Source organism: Xenopus laevis, chromosome 2L, assembly GCF_017654675.1.
Source record: "Xenopus laevis strain J_2021 chromosome 2L, Xenopus_laevis_v10.1, whole genome shotgun sequence".
Lineage (NCBI taxonomy): Eukaryota > Metazoa > Chordata > Amphibia > Anura > Pipidae > Xenopus > Xenopus laevis.
The window spans coordinates 126,395,243-126,415,304 of record NC_054373.1 but is presented as its reverse complement, the minus strand read 5'-3'; the positions used below and the strand labels follow the sequence as shown (position 1 = coordinate 126,415,304).

Sequence of the window (20,062 nt, the reverse complement as noted above, 5' to 3'; positions counted from 1 at the left end):
TTCATTCTGATTTCTGTTTTTAGCTGAAATTGGAGATTTTGATGAAGCTGGGGACCAAGAGCATCTGCTAAAGAATAAGTATATGCCCCAACAAGAACCTTTGGAAGAAAAAATCATGGAATTACATCGGAATCATTTGTGAGTTGTGATTCAAATGTTTTCTACTGTGTAACTAAATCATTGCCTTTCCTCTTGCATGGATCATTTATCCAAAAAAGAGCATTTTAGTTCAATTATTTTTATGTTTCATAAATTGTTAAACACTACTTGGCAGAATAAATACAGTTACAATTTTTATATAAAATGCTTTCCAATAAGGTAAATGAAGTGGCAGTTTTATATATATTGCCCCAGAACACATAACATAAATACAATGGCAATTTCATAAATCCTAGAAAACATGACATGTATAATGCCCTGAAACACGTAGTATAAATACAGCGACGGTTTTATGTGTAATAGGCGCAGAACACATTTTAGTAAAAGTACAGTGGCAATTCCATATATAATGCCCCCCAAAGCACCTGTTTAAATTCACTGTCCTTTTCATGTATAATAATAACCCCAGAACACTTGGGAGGATAAATGCAGTGCCATACCTCTATCCATGTTATTGGAAATTCATGGGTTTTGGTTTGGGAGACTTTCTAAGCCTTCTATAAAATCCACCCATGTGTATGGGGCCAATATTCAGCCTACCCATCAAACCAAAATATCAGGACAGTCTAAATGGGCCCACATTCTGGAAGGCCAAGTCAGACAAGGATTTGCTCATTTGACAATCTTACAAAACAAGTTCACCTTTCCATGTATTGCTAAATGTGGTTGTTCATAATTCTGTAACAGTGGCGTAAGTAGGTATTGGCCTAACTGCAGGAGAGTGGTAAGAGTTGAGGAACTAGTAATGGAAGAGAACTGATATTAAAGCTGTCAAAAATGTATTCATGTTTTGGGCATCACATGCTATCTCTACTATAAAAAAACTGACCTTTTTCTTATCATTGCATGTAATCATTTGTTTGGTGCATCTAGTGGTCAGACGCCAGCAGAGTCAGATTTCCAGCTTCTGGAGATTGCCCGTCGCTTAGAGATGTATGGAATCAGGCTACACCCAGCTAAGGACAGGGAGGGGACCAAGATCAACCTTGCAGTTGCCAACACTGGCATCTTAGTGTTTCAGGTTTGTATTGTTTTGTCAATAATTTATTTTATTTATATATATATATATATATATATATATATATATATATATATATATATATATATATATATATATATATATATATATATATATATATTTATATATATATATATATATATATATAAATAAAAACTACTTCTGTCTGAATCACCTCCATTAATGACATTAGAAGAGTGGGTGGCTAGTAGAAAACATAGGTTTTGTGTAGCTTTTATTATTATTATTGTTGTTGTTGTTGTTATGTATCTAAGCAGATGATTAACCAAATGTTCATCTTGGTCTTCAGGGGCATACAAAGATAAATGCTTTTAACTGGGCAAAAGTTAGAAAGCTAAGTTTCAAGAGGAAACGTTTTCTCATAAAACTCCGTCCAGATGCAAATGTAAGGTTGTTTTTTTAATTGTAATAATTTAGTGAATATACATAATGACTTGCCATTGGTGTTTTTTTAATTTATTTAGAATTAGAAACACATTTGTCAATTTAAAAAAAATAATTTTTTAAATGCATGGTGAAGTTGTCATATTGATTTAATATTAATCAAAAACATATATATTATAATAATTTAGTGAATATACATAATGACTTGGGTAAGAAATCACTGGCACTCAAAGGGCAGGTGCAAGCAGGGACAAGTCCTTGCGTTTATTCACAGAAAAAGCTTTTTCTGTGAATAAACGCAAGGGCTTGTCCCTGCTTGCACCTGCCCTTTGAGTGCCAGTGATTTCTTACCCATTTGATGTTGGAGGGTGCCGACCCCCCCGTCACCGTGCACCGGGCAATCAACACGAAGGCCAGGGGGTGCGAGAAGAGCTTTTCATCTGTATACATAATGACTTGCCATTGGTGCCTTTAACTTTATTTAGAATTAGAAACACATTTGTCAATTTAAAAAAAATACATTCAAATGCATGGTGGGGTTGTCATTTTGATGCTCTGCCCTCTAAGCTATATATAAAGTGTATGTGTAATGAAACTGAATTTTCATTTATGCTCTCTTACTTAGAGTTCCTATCAGGATACACTTGAATTCATGATGGCCAGTCGGGATTTCTGCAAATCATTTTGGAAAATATGTGTTGAATATCATGCCTTTTTCCGGTTATTTGAAGAGCCCAAGCCAAAGCCCAAACCAGTTCTCTTTAGCAGGGGTTCATCGTTTAGGTTCAGGTTAGTAATGCCAATGTTACTTTTACAAATGCCATGTATATTATGTATGAAAAGTATATGCTTCTGTGTGCTGTTTATTGCATTCACATTTCTGCAGTATTGTGTTGAGGCTGGCAAGCCATATTTAGCAGTGTGTATACAATTGCGTAAGCACATACATTTGCAGACAATTCTACGTAGCCCCACATGTAGATACAAACACTGTAGATATGCATCCATGTAGTGTAATAAGGCAGCATGTATTAATGTTACTTCAGTATATATGAATTTTCTTTATCAATGAACATGTGGCTTTAAAATGTTTCCCAAAATCTTACCCATTCTTGATAAAAAATTGTGTGAATATGCCAAGACTAATGATTTTCATGCCATGTGTCACTTGGTAAGAATTACAGGAAAATCTCAGTTTCCAGAAATGGGGGCGGGGGTGATTTTGGGCCATAGACCTTGCGGCTAAGTACATTAACATTTGTTTGTTTTGCCATGTATTTTAACAGTGGTCGTACACAAAAGCAAGTTTTGGATTATGTTAGAGAAGGAGGGCATAAAAAAGTACAATTTGAAAGGTAAGAATTCTACTTTGCCTCATATTTTTTACAGCAAAATTTATGTTGAAGAAATGTCAGTTAAATAAGAATATAATATAAACCATTACAATAATTCAGATTTTATGATCATCAACTTGTAAAATGCACCAATTATAATTTTGCCTTTTTTTTTTATTTGTAGGAAACACAGCAAGATCTGTTCTATTAGAAGTCAGTCTTCACATCGCCCAGAACCTCTTTTGGAAGTGCCAAAACAAGTCAGTAAATTAACTGCAAATTCATTGTACTTAGGTTTGTCATTTGTATCCTTTTTAGTGCTGTGTTTTCTACTTTAAGCTATACCATGTATTGGTATGTAACAAATGGGAAACAGAGATGGGGAAACAGAATCTATGGCTTCAGAAATATGGTCTTTTTAAGCAAGTTGCCATATTCATTCATTTGGTGGTGCTTACATGGTTAAAGGGCAAAACAAATTGCAAACTACTTTCTTTATACAGTTTGACTACTTAACCTGTTCATACATGGGCACAGGGCCGGACTGGGAGTAAAAATCAGCCCTGGCAAAAAAAAAATCAAAGCAGCCCACGCATAAATGTGTGCTGGCCTTTTACTTATACACACACACATATTATATATATCGAATAAGATCCCCACTCTCAGGTCTTAAAAATAATAAAAATGTATTGTTCAATCACTTATTTTTATAAATTATTTTTATTATTGTGAGTGCTGTGCGGAATGATCTAATGCTTTATTCAGTTTATTTGACTATGGAGTGCTGTCCACAATGGAGATGTATGTATATATATATATATATATATATATATATATATATATATATATATATACATACATCTCCATTGTGGACAGCACTCCATAGTCAAATAAACTGAATAAAGCATTAGATCATTCCGCACAGGAATCTTCGTCAGGGTGAGACGACCCTATACATACGCATACATATTTACTGGCTAACATGGTACAGCAACTACATACATAAAAAATATATATATATATATATATATATATATATATATATATATACATACACACACATACAGAAAGGCAATGCTTGGGGAAAGTGGAAGAGTAAATCAACACTGGCAGATACAGTAGTTTGAGTACAAATTGTATAGTTCTAACCACTATGCTCCGTGCATACAGTTTAGGTGTGGGGGGGGGGCTTTGAGGGCAGAGGGGGAATCTGGAAAGCAGTCAGCCACAAACTTTTTTTTCCAAAGTGTTTTTTATTGTTTTCACACAAACATGTCATATGCATACAATAGGTAAAAACATAAACCAGCCACTAACTTACCCAGTTTTTCCAGAGCCCAGAGTGAAAGAGACAGTGGAACAGTGGGCAGGTCAGATCAATGTGAGGGTGTCTGCAGCTCTTTGGTTTTTCTGCTGTTCTGGCGCTCGTTTGCTCTCCCCTGACAAAGGAAGATCACCAGCAGGAGGCGGGCCTCAGATTGAAGACGATCGGGCAAACTTCTGTAACAGTGTGCAGGAAGGAAAAGCTGCTCCTGGGTCCTAGTGGAGAGCGGTCTGCTGGCCCTGTGCTTCCCCCCCACTTTCGGGCGCAGTGTTTAATGATTGCAGTGCTGCATCAGGCAGCCGACAGCCCATTTAAACACAGGACAGAGCGGCCCCTCGGGCATTTGCCCGAATAGGCAGGTTATCAGTCCAGGCCTGCATGGGCAGGTTTGGTTGCATAGTCTAGCAGAATTCTACCATCCTGCCTGACTGTCTAGGCATGTATGTCATCTTGGGGATCAGTTTATACCTCTGCATGGTGTTGATGATGGCAGTCTACTGTAATTTCTTGTCTGTTCCTTTCAACATCTCACAGCCCTTACATTCCTATCACTGTTTGATTTTAGATTACTTAAGATTTCCATTTTGTCTAGAAAGAAACAATAAGAATTTTTGGATATTTTGGACAGTGTTGGACATATTAGCTATGATCAAATATGTTGATAGCTGCCTTATTTCTAGCTTTACATAACTACATGTTCTATTTTCTTCCCATAGAGTTCTAACATTACCTTTGAGCAAAGTTCTCAGCCAGATGAAATACAGACATTACAGCAAGTGAGGGAAGATAAGAGGGTTGTGGATGTGCCAGTACAACATAGAAGCCCATCTCCTAATAAAAGTCCAGTCGCCAAGAGGACAAAAGAAGGCATAGATGTGACAGCAGATGGTGAAGATGCTGCCAAAGACCATTCACAAAAGAGCTTAAAGAATACACACCAGCAAAGCACAGGTCCAGCATCCAGGGCTGCTCGTGGCAGCAGTACCTCAATTCCTTACATTGACTGCAGTGATGTAGATAGCGAGTATGATATTCACAGAGCATATTTAATCCGCTCTCAGTCCCAAACAAATGACAATTATGAGGCTGATTTTCACAGTAATAATGCAATGTACCGAACAGATGATTACCTGAAACATAGCAAACTAAAGCAGCAAATATCTTCTGTTCGGTCATCTTCTAATATTATTGAAGAGTATATTGATGATGACCCAGAAGGCTTGTCTTTTTATACTGGCGGTAGTCCCCAAATGCCCCGACACAGTTCTTTGATAGATGAAATGTTCAGTGGTCCAGACAGTCGTAGTCCATTAGCTGCTCCATTATCCCCTAGTAGCAAGGGATCAAGTCCAAATTTGAGGTTTAAAAGAACTGGATCACAGAGCTATGTTTCAGAGAATGGGTATGACAATAATAATTGGGCTAGGCAGCTAGAAGATGATGACCTTGGTATCAACTGCCAAATGTATGGCAATTGTAGCCCAGCTTTAGAAAGGCCGTGTATTCAGAAGCTGAAAAATTTACACAGAAACCATTCTGAAACCGATCCCTTCATTTTAAGTCAAATAGCCTCAACTCCAACTAGAGATTATAGAGCAGAAGAGCAAAGGATAGGCCAAATCTCAAAAATGGCTGCTGTAGAAACTAAAATGATCTCTAATGGAATGTTTGATAGCAAACAGTCAAAATACAGTCCACGGTTGAGGGCTAGTATGGTGTTAGAAGATCACATTGGTGGTGTTTCAATGGTGGATGGTTCCACCAGCAGTGGTAGTGAAACAAGTGATGGAGATTCCGATATACTGGATACCTTCAGTCACCCACTTGTTTATGGAAATCCAGTAGTCTTGAATTCTTCACCAATACCTAAAAACAAGTACTCATTTGGCAGTCTCCACCTGGATGAGTATGCAGAAGATGTGAATGATGAGGTAGACACTGTCCTAAGTTTCAGCGATGAAGATGGTGGACATGTTTTTAGCTGCTGAGTCATTATTCCATAATAGTCATATATGTGCCCTGTGAAATATAAGTGTAACAGAGCTAAACAGAAATAACTGCTTTGTTTCAATGCAGTTGTTTCTAGCCATCGGATGTTTACATCCCACATGAAGGTTAGACACTCCTGTATTAATATGACTCTGTGGATGTGTAAGGTATGTACTGTAGCAAAATAGGAGTAGTTTGCACTTAGTCTTATGGAATTGCTTCCATGTAATTTTTAGATTTGGTACGAAATTTTATAATGCATGTCTGATAGAAGCACTTGAAATACTCAAAGTGTAGAAATGATTTTAGGATTATTCATTTTGGTAGAGGAATGTTATTCCAAGCAGTCTGTGAACTTAATTTTGCACTAATACAATGTGAATATGTTAGTCTGTAAAATACTTTGCATTAGGGATTATTGTGTTAGTTTGATCTTAACGGAAAGGAAAACCTCAGTGCCACAGTTTGTATAAGAACATTGTATAATAGTGGCTGACAGTTTTTCTGTCTCCCACCTTTACAGTGCCTATAGTAAAGCTAGGGGCTACATGTGTGGCCAACATACAGAAAAGAAATTTATTTGCAAGTACCAGAAGTTAAAAAAAAGATTTTTCATTTATTGATATATAGTTACTTTGTTGTTTGACTTCTTGGTGGAAAATATGTTTTCCCATTTTTTATTTTAAAAGTCCTGTTAATTGAAAATTTGCATCAAACAAACTACAATGAACAAATTTATGTTAGAGGTGATAGTCCAGGTTCCAGAAATAAGGTCTTATAGAATGTCTGTTCGTTATGGGACCTGTTATCCAGAATGCTCCGGATAAGGGGTCTTTCCATAACTTGGATCTGCCCACCTTATGACTGCTTAAAATAATTTAAACATTAACTAAACCATGCTACAATAATAATTAACTATATCTTAGTTTGGATCAAGTACAAGGTAATGTTTTATTATTACAAAGAAAAAGGGAATATGTTTAAAAATTTAGAATTATTTGATTAAAATGGAGTCTATGGGAGACAAACTTTCTGTAATTTGGAGCTTTCTGGATAATGAGTTTCCGGATAACAGATCCTATTCTAGTATAATATTGCACTTAGTATAAAATAAACACTTATAGCAAGTGCTGGCTAACGCATCGCAACGTCTATCCATAAAAAATGCATGGATTTAAAGAAAATATACATCATTCATCAGTAAAGCTTCCCAAATATAGCCTAGATATAACTCTACAGGGCAATCAGCTGGTTATTAGTGTAATTTAGTCACATGCCTAAACTTAAAGGACATGTAAACCCCTCACAAAAATTTTTTTAATCAGTGAACAGACACGTTGAAAACCACCACCAATTGCCAAAAGGTTAATAATAAGGCTGCAGCATCTACTTTAATCACTTAGGATATCTTCTCCTCCTCTAACCCCCTCATCTGGGAATTTATTTATCGGCTACTGAGTGCTCAGTTCAGCACAACTCAGATTACTAAACATGTCATTGAGTCTAGCAGCCAATAAAGATATGGCATTGCTAGTCCCCACAGAAACTCTGCTGTAGCTCTTCCTCTCCTGAGCTCAGCTTAACCATTACAGTGCTTAATCTAAGCAGGACCGTTTGATAGTAAATTCTGCCGGTGTAAGCCTATATTCTTCATTGTATGAATTTTACAGCACACGTGTTGTTTGCTGATCTAAATGTCAATGATGATGTGTCTGTGGGAACATGGCTGCCAGGTAAAAGCTATTTGTTTTAGGAAAATCTGATGACACTGGAGAACAGAGGGGATTTATGCAGTACAAATGGTGCAGTCTGGGTGGAGGAGATGTGCCCAGCTTATATACATGGCAGGAGAATGTAGGGTGTACATGTCCTTTAAGTAATGATGCATTGTCTATGGAAGTCTGTACAAATGAACAAACACAAGATGGGCTCAAATAGATATGTGGATTTTTTAAAAACTCAGAACTGAAGATGGGAAAGGTAAGTGAGCTGCTACCAGTAGATTGTGATCTACAAGTAGCTCTCCAGGTCTCCAGATCTCAGGAGCAGAGCATCTTTCCCAAATATTTTCAGATTATCTTCCTGGTTGTTCCTTATTAGGTCAATGGCACATGGGATGTTTTGTTGCCTGTGATAGATCTTGGCTATCGTGGGCGACAAATGTCCCTTGTTTCCTTCCCGCCTACTAAAAGAGATTTTGCTTTAGAAGACTCCTAAAGGTTTAGGACCTAGCAATAACATGTGGTTGTGAGCTATGGGTACTTGCCAGGTACTCTGAAGCCAGTATTCGTGGTATCATGCAAGAAAGCTGGCTGCTTATTTATATTCCGCTTAATTTGTGGCAGTGACAAGTCTAATGGCCCATTTTAATGAAATGATATTTCTATACAATATCGTAGACGGGTGTACCCATACATACATATGATTGATACAAGCATGTGGGACCCTTTGGCGCAGCCCCACCATAGAATCTGATGTGTAAAAGAAACGGATCCGCACACACACCGATTAGTGCAGTCGGGGATTATCCCCTTTTATTCAGCCACCAAACATCAACGTTTCGGGGGGGAACACCCACCCTTCATCAGGATGAAGGGTGGGTGTTCCCCCCCGAAACGTTGATGTTTGGTGGCTGAATAAAAGGGGATAATCCCCGACTGCACTAATCGGTGTGTGTGCGGATCCGTTTCTTTTACACATTGGTTGCTAAGGGACCCGGCCGGGTCAACGGAAGGAACGCACCACCAGCTTGCAGGATTGGTGAACTACAGGTGTGCGGTAGGATAATTACATTGCCACCATAGAATCTGGGCACTGGTGGTGTTCTGTGGTAGAAATTTGAAAGGGCTTATTAATAGTGTCTTGGTCTGGGCCTTGTGGGAGATCTCACAACTATTAAAGACAAATGTTTTCAGTGTAAGTCTTTAATTCATGGCAGGCACATAGTCATAATTGCATCATTGTAACACACAGCCTTAACTGAGACTTTGATGTAGTCTAAATGTATCGTATCAAGGTACCACAATTAGTATAATTACCATTACGTAATTATAGGTGGTGGGATCCTTTTTTATCAATGTGTTGCTTGTTCTATAAGGGAAGTCAATAGACTTCTAATAGTGCACTTTAGCATAACAAGGAATCGGGCAGTTGTTAGTTATTAGTAGGGCTGAGAATTTATGTATTAACTAAAACCTTGAAAGGATTTAACTGCTTGTTTTAATATAAAAGTAGACTTGTAAAAACCATACAATGACCATCATCATCATCATCTTGTGCCTCATATTTCTTTTAAATCATGTACATATTTGTATACTGCATCTTCCAAGCAACCCCAACTAGCTATGGATTCTAGGGGTTGTTTTTGGAAGGAAGTAGATTTGGATTTGGTACATTTAAAGGGGACACTCTCACACTGGTTGCTTTGCATGTTACCTGACCCTGGTTACAACAACTCCTCATATGTCACTAACATAAAGGGCAAATATAACCACAAAACAGCCTTTCTTTTATGTTATGCACTTCCCTTTCAAAATAAACTCTTCCTTAACTAATTTCCTTGCAGTCTGCTATTCTGGGAACATCATTCTCATTTTTGTCATTTGTTAAAAAAAAGGAAGGAAAAATGTGTTTCTGTGACATATTAAACACTGCTTTTGTCAGCATGTATATCTCGACAAAGGATGGCAGGGATGTTGCTGCTGTTGGTCTTCCTCAGTTCTGTCTTTATCCTTAAGCATGTTTTACCCTCTGTTACTTACATTGGTCTCATTTAAATGTCCCTTTGCTTTGGATTACCTGTTTATATAAGAAAAAAGCCTGGCCTTCTACAACAGTGATTCTGGCTTTACTACCTCTTTGACCTCTTTGTAATGGACCGTTCCTGGTTTCAATACACTTATATCTGATATTTTCTCTATTTCTACATCAAAACTAGTTTTCATAACTTATAAACCACATTGATTTTTCAATAGATTGAAAAATTAGTGTGAGGTGTTTGCAGTAAGTTTCCTGCTGCCTTCATCAACCCTCATTCTTGCTCAATATTTCTAAATCTGTGATGTCTAAAAATAAATAATAACAAGGGCTTTTCTGCCCTACTGCCCAATGGCTGCTATATAACTTTCCCAATTATTTCACCGTACACAAAATTATAAACCAAGTAGCTTGTTTGTTACCAAAACATCCTCATATGTTCTTCTGATGATAGTACTGTTTGAAACGGAATCGGTCAGCCATGACTGTTTGTTCATGATCACTGTTGTTGACAGGCCAAGGTACTTATTAAATGGACAGCATTTGTAGTGATGGTGTAACAATTATATTACTAAACAGCAGCACTCTTTATAATGTCACTTTCTCAGGTGAACAAGACAGGTTCATAGGGCTTCATATAGAGAGACATTGTTAAACTATCAAGAACAGTTGCTGTCCAGGTTTCTATGTATAACATTTAAGAGCATGAATATATATGGGCTGCAAATGTCACTGGCTGCTGATATCACACCTTGATGAGTTTCTTTGCATGTGAAGCACTACCTGCTCCTGCATCAGGGACATTACCAGTCTTTCCATTTACCTGTAAAATGTGTTTTGTTTATCTGTTTTTTCAACCTGCCAAACAAACAAGGTGATAACTTGGTGACTGGGTAAGATCTGTTGTAAAGCTGAAACTTTATAATTGTATTCTTATGCTGTCATTGAAAAGTACAGCACTTTGTTCAGGCACTTATTTCTCCATTTAAGACTATGGTAAATGGAACCTTTCTCCTCTAGCAGAGAAACACCTGCTATCTCTCCATACTGCCAGTCATTCACATGATCGGAAAACACCCAATTCCTTTTGTCAGGCAGTTTTTGACCAGACCAGATTCACATCTGTGCATTTTTGGTTGTAAATCTGGTTTCCATAAAAGTGAATGGTGGCTGGAACAGAGCAATACTGAGCGTTTCCCTGCTGGCATACATGAGAAAAATTCTATTTACCATAAGTATTTCAAATACCTGCCAGGACATTCATTGATTTAAACATGTTACATACCTATTCTTTATTGCTGGGGAAATACAAGTAGATGCCAGCTCATTCCCCTTGTGGAACTATCATGGAGCACTGTAATCCTTAGTTCTTTTATTAAAGTAGTTCTAATTATAATGGGCCATTACACTACCTGCTCAATGTAGGAAGTTAAGGGATAAAGAGAACATTTTGAAAAAATAAAATACTATCTCAGTAAGTACAATTTCCCTGCCACTGTTTTTTGTAATCTTGAGAGCCATCCGCTGCCTGCTTACTCTATAACCTTGGTAAGTTTGCAGTTGCTGCCCTGCTTTTGCCAGAAAGCTGAAAAGTTACATTATATGGGCACTGTAAAGGAAAAAGTGCTTTACTATGTCCACATTTTGGTGGGGCATGTAATAGGTACTCGAAATCAAATTTTAGGGGTATATGCAGTAAAGGTGGCTCATGTGTGGATTAATTAATGATTAATGAATGCTTCATGAAAATAGCTTATGTGGTACAGTATTGCATTCATGAATTGAGAAATGAGGTATTACCTCAATTTTTAGGTGATTATGCATTATTTCATATCAATCTTTAGTGAATAGACCCTTTGGTATGATAAAGACAGTGGTCTTATGACACCGTTTGCAGTGGATCTTCAATTCTTCATTATTTGTGGCAACTAAAATACAGGTATGGGACCTATCATCAAGAATGCTTAGGACCTGGGGATTTTCTGGACTTTGAATAAGTCTGCTAAAACACCATTTAAACATTAAATAGACCCAATGGGATGTTTTTGCCTCCAATAGGGATTAATTATATCTTATTTGGGGTCAAGTACAAGGTACTATTTTATTATTATTATTATAGAGCAAAAGGAAATTATTTAAAAAAAATTGCATTATTTGACTTTAATGGGGTCTATGGGAGATGGAATTCCCATAACTCCGAGCTTTCTGGATAATGGGTTTGGCATATGGAATTCTGCATCATACTAAAAGTTCTTTATAAGGCCAACTGCTAGAGAAGCACAGCTTTTCCCTCTGTCATTCAGTTAGCAGTTATATTAACTTACTTATGGTTAGTCTGAAGGTGCAATATGTTTCTTTGTTCATACAATTGTTGACATGTTTGTAACACTTCAACCGTCACCGTGTGTATAAAGGCCTATGGGCCGATAAGCACAAGTTTAATAGACTAACCTCACATGGAATTATGAACAAATTATTTTACACACCTATTCATATTCCAAGAAGTGCTTCATGATAAGGTCCATAAGGGTTAAATAGGCATTAATTTTACTAGGAGGGATATAGAATATATTAGTTTACCTATTATAATTGAATAAAAGATCCCAGAACCACGGGGGGGCAGTTGATATTTTAACATTTCCTCGCAAGCGTAAAACAATTTCTACTGTTATGTGCAGTACATTTCTCTAACTTCAAGTCTACATGAAACTGTGATCTTATATCTTCAAATTTATAATTTTTTACATCGATTGATTGTGTAATCTTGCTGTTTAGCGTTAATAAAATGTACACATTCATACTTTTGTTTCTTGATGGAGTTTGAGTTTGATGTTCCATTATAGACTCAGGACTGTATTCTGTTCCAAAACATTTTATGTTTGTTTAATAATGAGTGAGTAGAAATGGAGAGCTGGGCTTCTCATCTTGTACTAAATCTAGCAAGACGTTGTAGGGTTATCGGGTGCAGAAGGTTCATTTCTTTTGGCTAATTTCAACCATAATTAGAACTCTTGGGACACGATTTCACGATGTCATAGTGGTCTTTTTGGATTGCATCTAATCTGTCCAAACTGATTATTCATTTGCTGCTGGCGCATTGGTGGACAGGTCAGCCAAAACTAATGGATTGGCCCATTACTCTGTATGTCCAGCTATATATATGTATCCAGTCTGTTTAGGGTCAATTAATTTAATATTTTTATACATCAGAATATGATCACCTTGGTTTTATGTAGTTTGGAATAACATCGTGCATGTCTAAGGAAGCATTTATGGTAATGCGTAACATTTTTCTTTTACCTTAATAATGGAAAATATTTCAAAAATATTTTGCTGGATTTTGTACTCCCCTTTAGTAGCCCACTTGTATAGTGAAGCCATTTCTTGTCGACAGAATTATGTTAGGATGCTATTGATGTGAATTGGTGCGAGCGCTTAAGGAGTGGAATCTTGGAATCTAGCTCTACACATCTTATAACTTGTAAACCAACTGCTCCCATTACATGGTTGGCAGTTCCAATAGCACGTTGCAAAGCCACTCACTGACCCATTATAGGTGATACATTCTGCCATCCAATATTTTATCTGCTCTGCGTATGTTTAGCTCTTGAACTTAATGTTTCAGGCTGATTCCATTATTGCCCAGTGTGGTAGTGAACCTGAAACTAAACTGATCTTTACTTGATGTGGGTGCCTGATCTAGATTGTTAGTGAGCCATAGAATATCAGTTGCAGATTTTAACACAAAAACAAACAATTCCACATATCCTGCAGCAATGTCACACACATGTTTGGACTCATTCTCTTTAATAGCTGAAGAGCCACTTATTTCTGCATGCTTTTCCTCTTTATAGGATAGATTTAACGTCTTTACACTAAATACATTTCCAACATATGATTTATATGAAGGATTCCAGTAGTATCCCCCCTTATTAAAAAGGACACCTATAAGCAGGTTTATTAAGTGCACTTACGGTGCCGCCTTAACTCTCCAGAATGACTTTGTGTATATTGCTTACCCCACCTCTGTTCATGATTTGTACATTTCTCTTTACTGAGCATATAGACTAGCTGTACTAGGAACTCTGTCACAAGCACTCATTGGAACATGGATATGCATCAAAAGGTATTCTTCCTGTGTTGTGTGTAGTATTGGTATGTAGTTCAGCCTTTCTCGTTTCTGTGAAATACTTTTAAAATATTGTATGGTAGAATATCTTTGTAGACACCCTCTAGTTTATGTTCACCAAATCCTCTCCAGTTTCATGTCCTTCGTCTTGTAGAATTTCAACTAACCTCTAATTTATAAAAAGGCATTGGGCAGAAAAACAAAAAGTTCAATACAATAGCAGCTTTTCATAATCAACAGACCACATAAATATGAGGCTCTGATAGGAGAGCCTTTAAGGGGAAAGGCAAACCATGCCCTAAATCTTGCTCTCTGTTTTTTACATAGGTTCCTTAACAGGGAGTCCGCATCTTTCTGAATTATCAATTAATTCTCAAGGAGGACTGATTGGCCTTAACCCTTCACTGTCTCCTAATCTGAGCCCTGATGGCAAGCCCTCCTCTCCTCTTATCAGCCCATTACTACATGAACCTGCCTGCATCAGAACGGACGATGAGGAAGAAAGTCGTAAAAAGGTACTGGGTTACTCTGCGTTTATTCATATCGGGGATGCTGATGAACATTACACATTTCTTTTTTTCATATAGAAAATAATAACTTATTTACAAACAAGCTGCCCTCATTTTGTTAAACTAATACACAGTCCTGAATTGCCATTTTTTCCATTTTCAACTTTGCTGCCAGATAATGGGGGGGGAAAATCACAGTCAAGTGTGCAAAGATAGTACATACCCCAAAAGTTGTGACCCTACAAAGTATTAAAATGTGGAGATTTACTTATGCAAATAGCAAGATTTTTATTTTTCTTTATTTAAAAAATTTAAATAAAGTTTCAGACATTCAGTTAAAGAATCTATTTTTATGCACCCCAATATCTACAGTAAGATTCTTTATTCAGTGGTGCTGCCATATGAACTTGTTATTAATATGTATATGTGTATATATATATAATATATATATATATATATATATATAAAAATGTGTGTGTGTGTATATATATATATATATATATATATATATATATATATATATATATATATATATATATATATATATATATATATATATATATATATGTGTGTGTTTGTGTATTTCTGTATACACACAGCAGACCCATACACACCCAAGCATCCGCCTATAATCTGGGAAATATTCCCGAACAGATTTGCATTTGACAAGCAGATCCCTCTCTCTTGCAGCTGTTTTAGCCATCAAGGCGCAGGAAGTGCAGACTCAGTCACAGCTGCTGTTATTGGGTGCACTGCCAAAAAGCTGAATGGGCCGGCAATAAGAACAGTAAACGCATGGAAACAGCGCACTTAAAAGCAAAACATCACTGTGGCTTATCAATGAGACACTGTTCAGAAAGGGATATGCAAATAAATGAATCAATCACATGCAAGATTAAATGTAAAAGACATTAAATTATTTAGCAGCAAAAACAAAAATATTTTGGTTATGTACATATTTTGTATTTAATGACAATTTCACAGCAGATTTGCCAGTACACACACACCTAAAGACTTATAGTACTTGTAGATAAACTTATAGTAGCCTTTAAAACCTATGTTATGAGGACAAACGTATGAAAGTACCACAGGTGGTTTATTCTGAGATCTGCAGCACTAACCTTGCCTCAAAACCACAGTTTCTAAGGAATTATTAAGACCTGTTTTTCATAGTTTCATTCAATTCTATACTGTATTAGCTGGCAGCTTGAATATTTGAAGTACAGTATATACAGATGTTCCTGGGAAAAAAAGGTTAGTTTTGTGAAATTCTTAAACTAATTCTGACTAATTTATTTAAATATTCTTTTGTTTTTTCCTCTTAACTGCACTGACGTATTTTATGTTTGTGTAGAAATTTCCTACGGACAAAGCCTACTTCATTGCAAAGGAGGTTTCGACTACAGAGTGCACCTACCTGAAAGACCTAGAAGTTATTACAAAGGTAATTCATGCACCAGTACAGGTGCTAAAGGGAATGTGCTGTTGTGCAGGAGGCTATACAGTATTTAGGTTTGTATACCAGCAGTAATTATCAGTGATAGGAAGTCTGGGCTGTAACACTGGGATAGCTACTTCTAGCGAGCAGGTGGGATTGGCTTGATGGGAATGCAGTTGAATTTAGTAGGCTGCCCATTCTTGATTTTGGAATCTTTGGGAAACTACTGCTATACATCATTCAGTCCTGGCATTTTAACTTTGTTGCGAAGGTTATGGGCATATGAGGGACAGACTCACTCGGCTTCTCTCTACCTACATTTTCCACACGGGCAGAGAGAAGCCATTGTGGTCTCATCCACTCGGTTATTCCTCTGCATTGATGGGCACCATGTCTACCAGCGTGCAGACACATTGAGTTAATATAGGCAAGAAAATGCATTGTTTCTCATTTCCCAGCTGATATCCCCTCAGTGTATCTGCACACAGGTGGATGCTGTGCCTATCATTACAGAGGAACAGCTGAGTGGATGGAAGCTCATTGCCTTCTCTCCACCTGTGAGGAAAATGCAGGTGGAAAGAAGCTGCACGTTGTGCCTTAGAGTAAGTAAGTGGTAACATTATGGGCTCACTTAAAATATTACAAGTTGCAAGCTTTTGAGACCCTTCTTCAGGTACAGTCTATATGATTATAGTTTGATATTCTTATAAATCCTGCGGGCCTGTACTGGCCAATTTGTCTTATCATGCCAGGAACTAGAATGTCCAAGAATCTTACATGTGTATGCTAAACTAATTAGTCACAGCATGGCTTACCCGGAGAGGAAATGTACTAAACTTATCACTGACCTTTCAGCACAGATGCAGATGTCATGCCATTTTAGTGACACACTGGATAACTAAATCTGACAGGGCTCATCCAACTTTCTGCAATGTTTCAGCCAAAACTATAATAAATGTTTGATGACACAAACGTTAACGTTTTTTCTCTTTGCAGTGGTTTCAGAATGCTGTTGGCAAAGACGATGCTATGCCAGAATCTTTAAGAAACCTTATATTTCCCAACTTTGATCCCTTGCATAAATTCCATACTAGTTTTCTAAAGGAAGTTGATCAGAGACTTGGATATTGGTAAGAATTCTGTGTTACTCCTGCAGTTACTCAGGACAAAAAGGTGACATGGTGTGCATTATTGATGCGAATTGGGAGTTTCCCAACCCACAACCTGGGTATTTATATCACCATGGGGGGACATTCGGAATGGCAAATAACTGGATAAATTTGCACAGCCTTGTTGTATAGTTAAGTATAGTTAAATGTTAAGTACTGTTTACTTTTGTATCTCTGCATATGCATTATTTGTGTTTATAATAATAGGCACATAGTACAAATTTATGTACAAACATTTCCAGTGAGAACAAGTATCTGTAATTTATTTTTACACTGAGGCAACTTTGGGCGACTATTGAAAACGCTTCGCCGCGTGTGTATTAGCGCAGGCGGTTTTGCGCTGTAGCCTATGGGGGAAAAAATGCTGAGGCAGTTCGGGGAGATAGTCGCGCAAAAGACGTGGTGATTAGTCGCCAGGCGACAAAACCTCCCAGAATCTCCTCGTCTGGCCTTACCCTTAGGAGGGAGTCTCCTGTGGCTATGATGAGAGCTGCTGGTGTGCTAGGGGATAGTAATTATTCTGTATGCTTTTTCTGTATATATCAAAAAGAGGACATTGTATTTATCATTGCAAAAGCTTTTGAGCTCTCCTACTTTTTTAATATCACATTGTCTTTTTGTTCCAACAGGGAAGGCAGATCCAATTCACATATGAAGGCGGATAACCAGAAAATAGGGGATGTAATGCTTAAGAACATTCAGGGTATGAAGGTACTGTTGTGCAATGACATTCTTTTAAAATAGAATTATAATTTTTTAAATGTCTGCTGTCTCTGCTGCGTTTTAGTCAAGATAAGATTGAATAGATGACTTTATCTTTGTTCGTGTTTATTGCCTAAAAAAAAAACATTTGACCAAATTAAAGGAAGACTTTGCAGCTGTAATCAATTTGCAATTATGCAAATTAACATCTAATCAGTAAGCATATTGTTGATTTCAAGCATTTCAATAAATAGTTGTGACGCTGAGATTTAGATGAGCCAGTAAAGGCAGCCGATGAGAACAATAAAAAGCAATTAGCATTAAATTACTCAGCAGTGACAGATGTACAAAACCAAGCCTATATGAAGGAATGGCATAATGTATATATGGGTAATATCTAAGATGATAAAGAGGCTGTTTATTAGTGAAAGACATATGACTTGATGGTGAATGGAGGGCTTTTCTACTGAGTGATAATCACAGCCTCCCAATAATGGTAGTGGCAGTTTCAGCCTGAGAAGTCTCACTGGAGCATCTTTTGGGTACAAAGATCCATAATTGGCACTGTCAAGCGTTTGCTAATCAAGTCAATGGCATAGGGCAGAGAGGGTCATTTCTTCTGTGCTTTTTAAACCAGTTTAAGAAGCAACCTAAATATTTCAAAACTACAGAGAGAGGCCATTAATACAGATATAGCATATATTATTGTGGATCCTATAATCCAGGATTCTCTAATACACACAAATTTCTTACATAGTATTATTTCAACATTTCTTCATTCCTGCTCCATTTGCTTTTTCACTGAATTGGTATATTGCTTGTAACTGATGTTTTGTAGCCCAGCATAACCCCATGTTGATGACATTTTTTATTACAATATATGTTTTAGCTTTTAGGCATCATACACTTAATTATGGAAATACCCTGGCCTGGAAAATCCCAGGCTCTAATCATTCTAGATGCTACGTGTTATATATTACTGAGTTAACTGGCTGAATGAATGTTAAGACAATCTGCCCCCTGCTGTAGGACAGAAAAAATTGCTATTGAAAATATTTGTCTGGCTATATATACGCTACACTGCTGCCTCTGACTCATGAACAATATAGCAGAAGAGTCAGAACTAGGCAAGAGAAATGCATAGCAAACACTGCTTTCAGTAGTAATTACATTAACAAAAAGCTGAACATTTTAATTAATGTATTAAACATTTCTGTTCTTTTATTATGCTAAAAACTGATGAGGAGAGTCTGGTGGGTGAAGTGTGGCCTAAGTTTAAGTGGCTAAAATAAATATATTTTTACATGAGTTCATTTTCTTTTCAGCAACTTACAACTCATCTACAGAAACACTATGAAGCTCTGATAGAACTAGAAAAGGCCATGAAAAACTCTCGCAAGCTGGAAAGCATGTGCCGGGATTTCGAGCAAGAGAAGGTGTGCTATTTACCTCTCAACACCTTCTTCCTTCAGCCGTTACACAGACTTATGCACTACAAGCAGATCATGGAAAGACTCTGTAAACACTACCCACCCAATGATGTGGACTTTAGAGACTCTCGAGGTGAGATCACGGAACATCCTGTTTGTTGACACACGGGAAAAAAAATTTGTTTCTATGCCACAAATGTGTGTACATTTGACTGTAATATATACAGTATTTTTTGGCAGTCTTAATATATTTTGCACTTCGATATCATTTGTATTTTTGTTTTTTTGTTTTTTGCTTCAGCCTTTTACTCAAGTAAATCCTACCTAACGTATAATTGATACAGAGGAAGAAGACTCTGTTGTACACATTCTCTCATACACCCATGCAAATGCAGAAAAGACCCTCAGATTGTCCTATTCCCAGCTCCACACTCAGCCCATGACACTGACACACATAGGGGCGCATTTACTTAGCTCGAGTGAAGGATTAGAATGAAAAATACTCGATGGTCGAAGTAGCCAAAAAAAAACTTCGAAATTCGAATTGGCTACTTCGACCTTCGACTACGACTTCGAATCGAACGATTCGAACTAAAAATCGTTCGACTATTCGACCATTCGATAGTCGAAGTACTGTCTCTTTAAAAAACCCTTCGACCACCTACTTAGCCACCTAAAACCTACCGAGCACCAATGTTAG

General features: G+C 37.1%; 1 protein-coding gene across 4 annotated transcripts in view; it reads left to right on the top strand.

The window, feature by feature from the left end:
* The window catches only part of LOC108708478 (FERM, ARHGEF and pleckstrin domain-containing protein 1-like), a 111,127-nt gene that overhangs the window by 78,457 nt on the left and 12,608 nt on the right, over nucleotides 1-20,062 (top strand). For all 4 annotated transcript variants that reach the window (XM_041582411.1, XM_041582409.1, XM_041582412.1 and 1 more), the window contains 12 exons: nucleotides 24-138; nucleotides 1,033-1,180; nucleotides 1,488-1,583; nucleotides 2,208-2,371; nucleotides 2,869-2,937; nucleotides 3,101-3,176; nucleotides 4,957-5,191; nucleotides 14,442-14,629; nucleotides 15,978-16,067; nucleotides 17,058-17,191; nucleotides 17,860-17,941; nucleotides 19,258-19,495. In XM_041582411.1, the coding sequence (XP_041438345.1) occupies nucleotides 24-138; nucleotides 1,033-1,180; nucleotides 1,488-1,583; nucleotides 2,208-2,371; nucleotides 2,869-2,937; nucleotides 3,101-3,176; nucleotides 4,957-5,191; nucleotides 14,442-14,629; nucleotides 15,978-16,067; nucleotides 17,058-17,191; nucleotides 17,860-17,941; nucleotides 19,258-19,495 (1,635 nt within the window). The remainder of the gene's footprint in view (nucleotides 1-23; nucleotides 139-1,032; nucleotides 1,181-1,487; nucleotides 1,584-2,207; nucleotides 2,372-2,868; nucleotides 2,938-3,100; nucleotides 3,177-4,956; nucleotides 5,192-14,441; nucleotides 14,630-15,977; nucleotides 16,068-17,057; nucleotides 17,192-17,859; nucleotides 17,942-19,257; nucleotides 19,496-20,062) is intronic.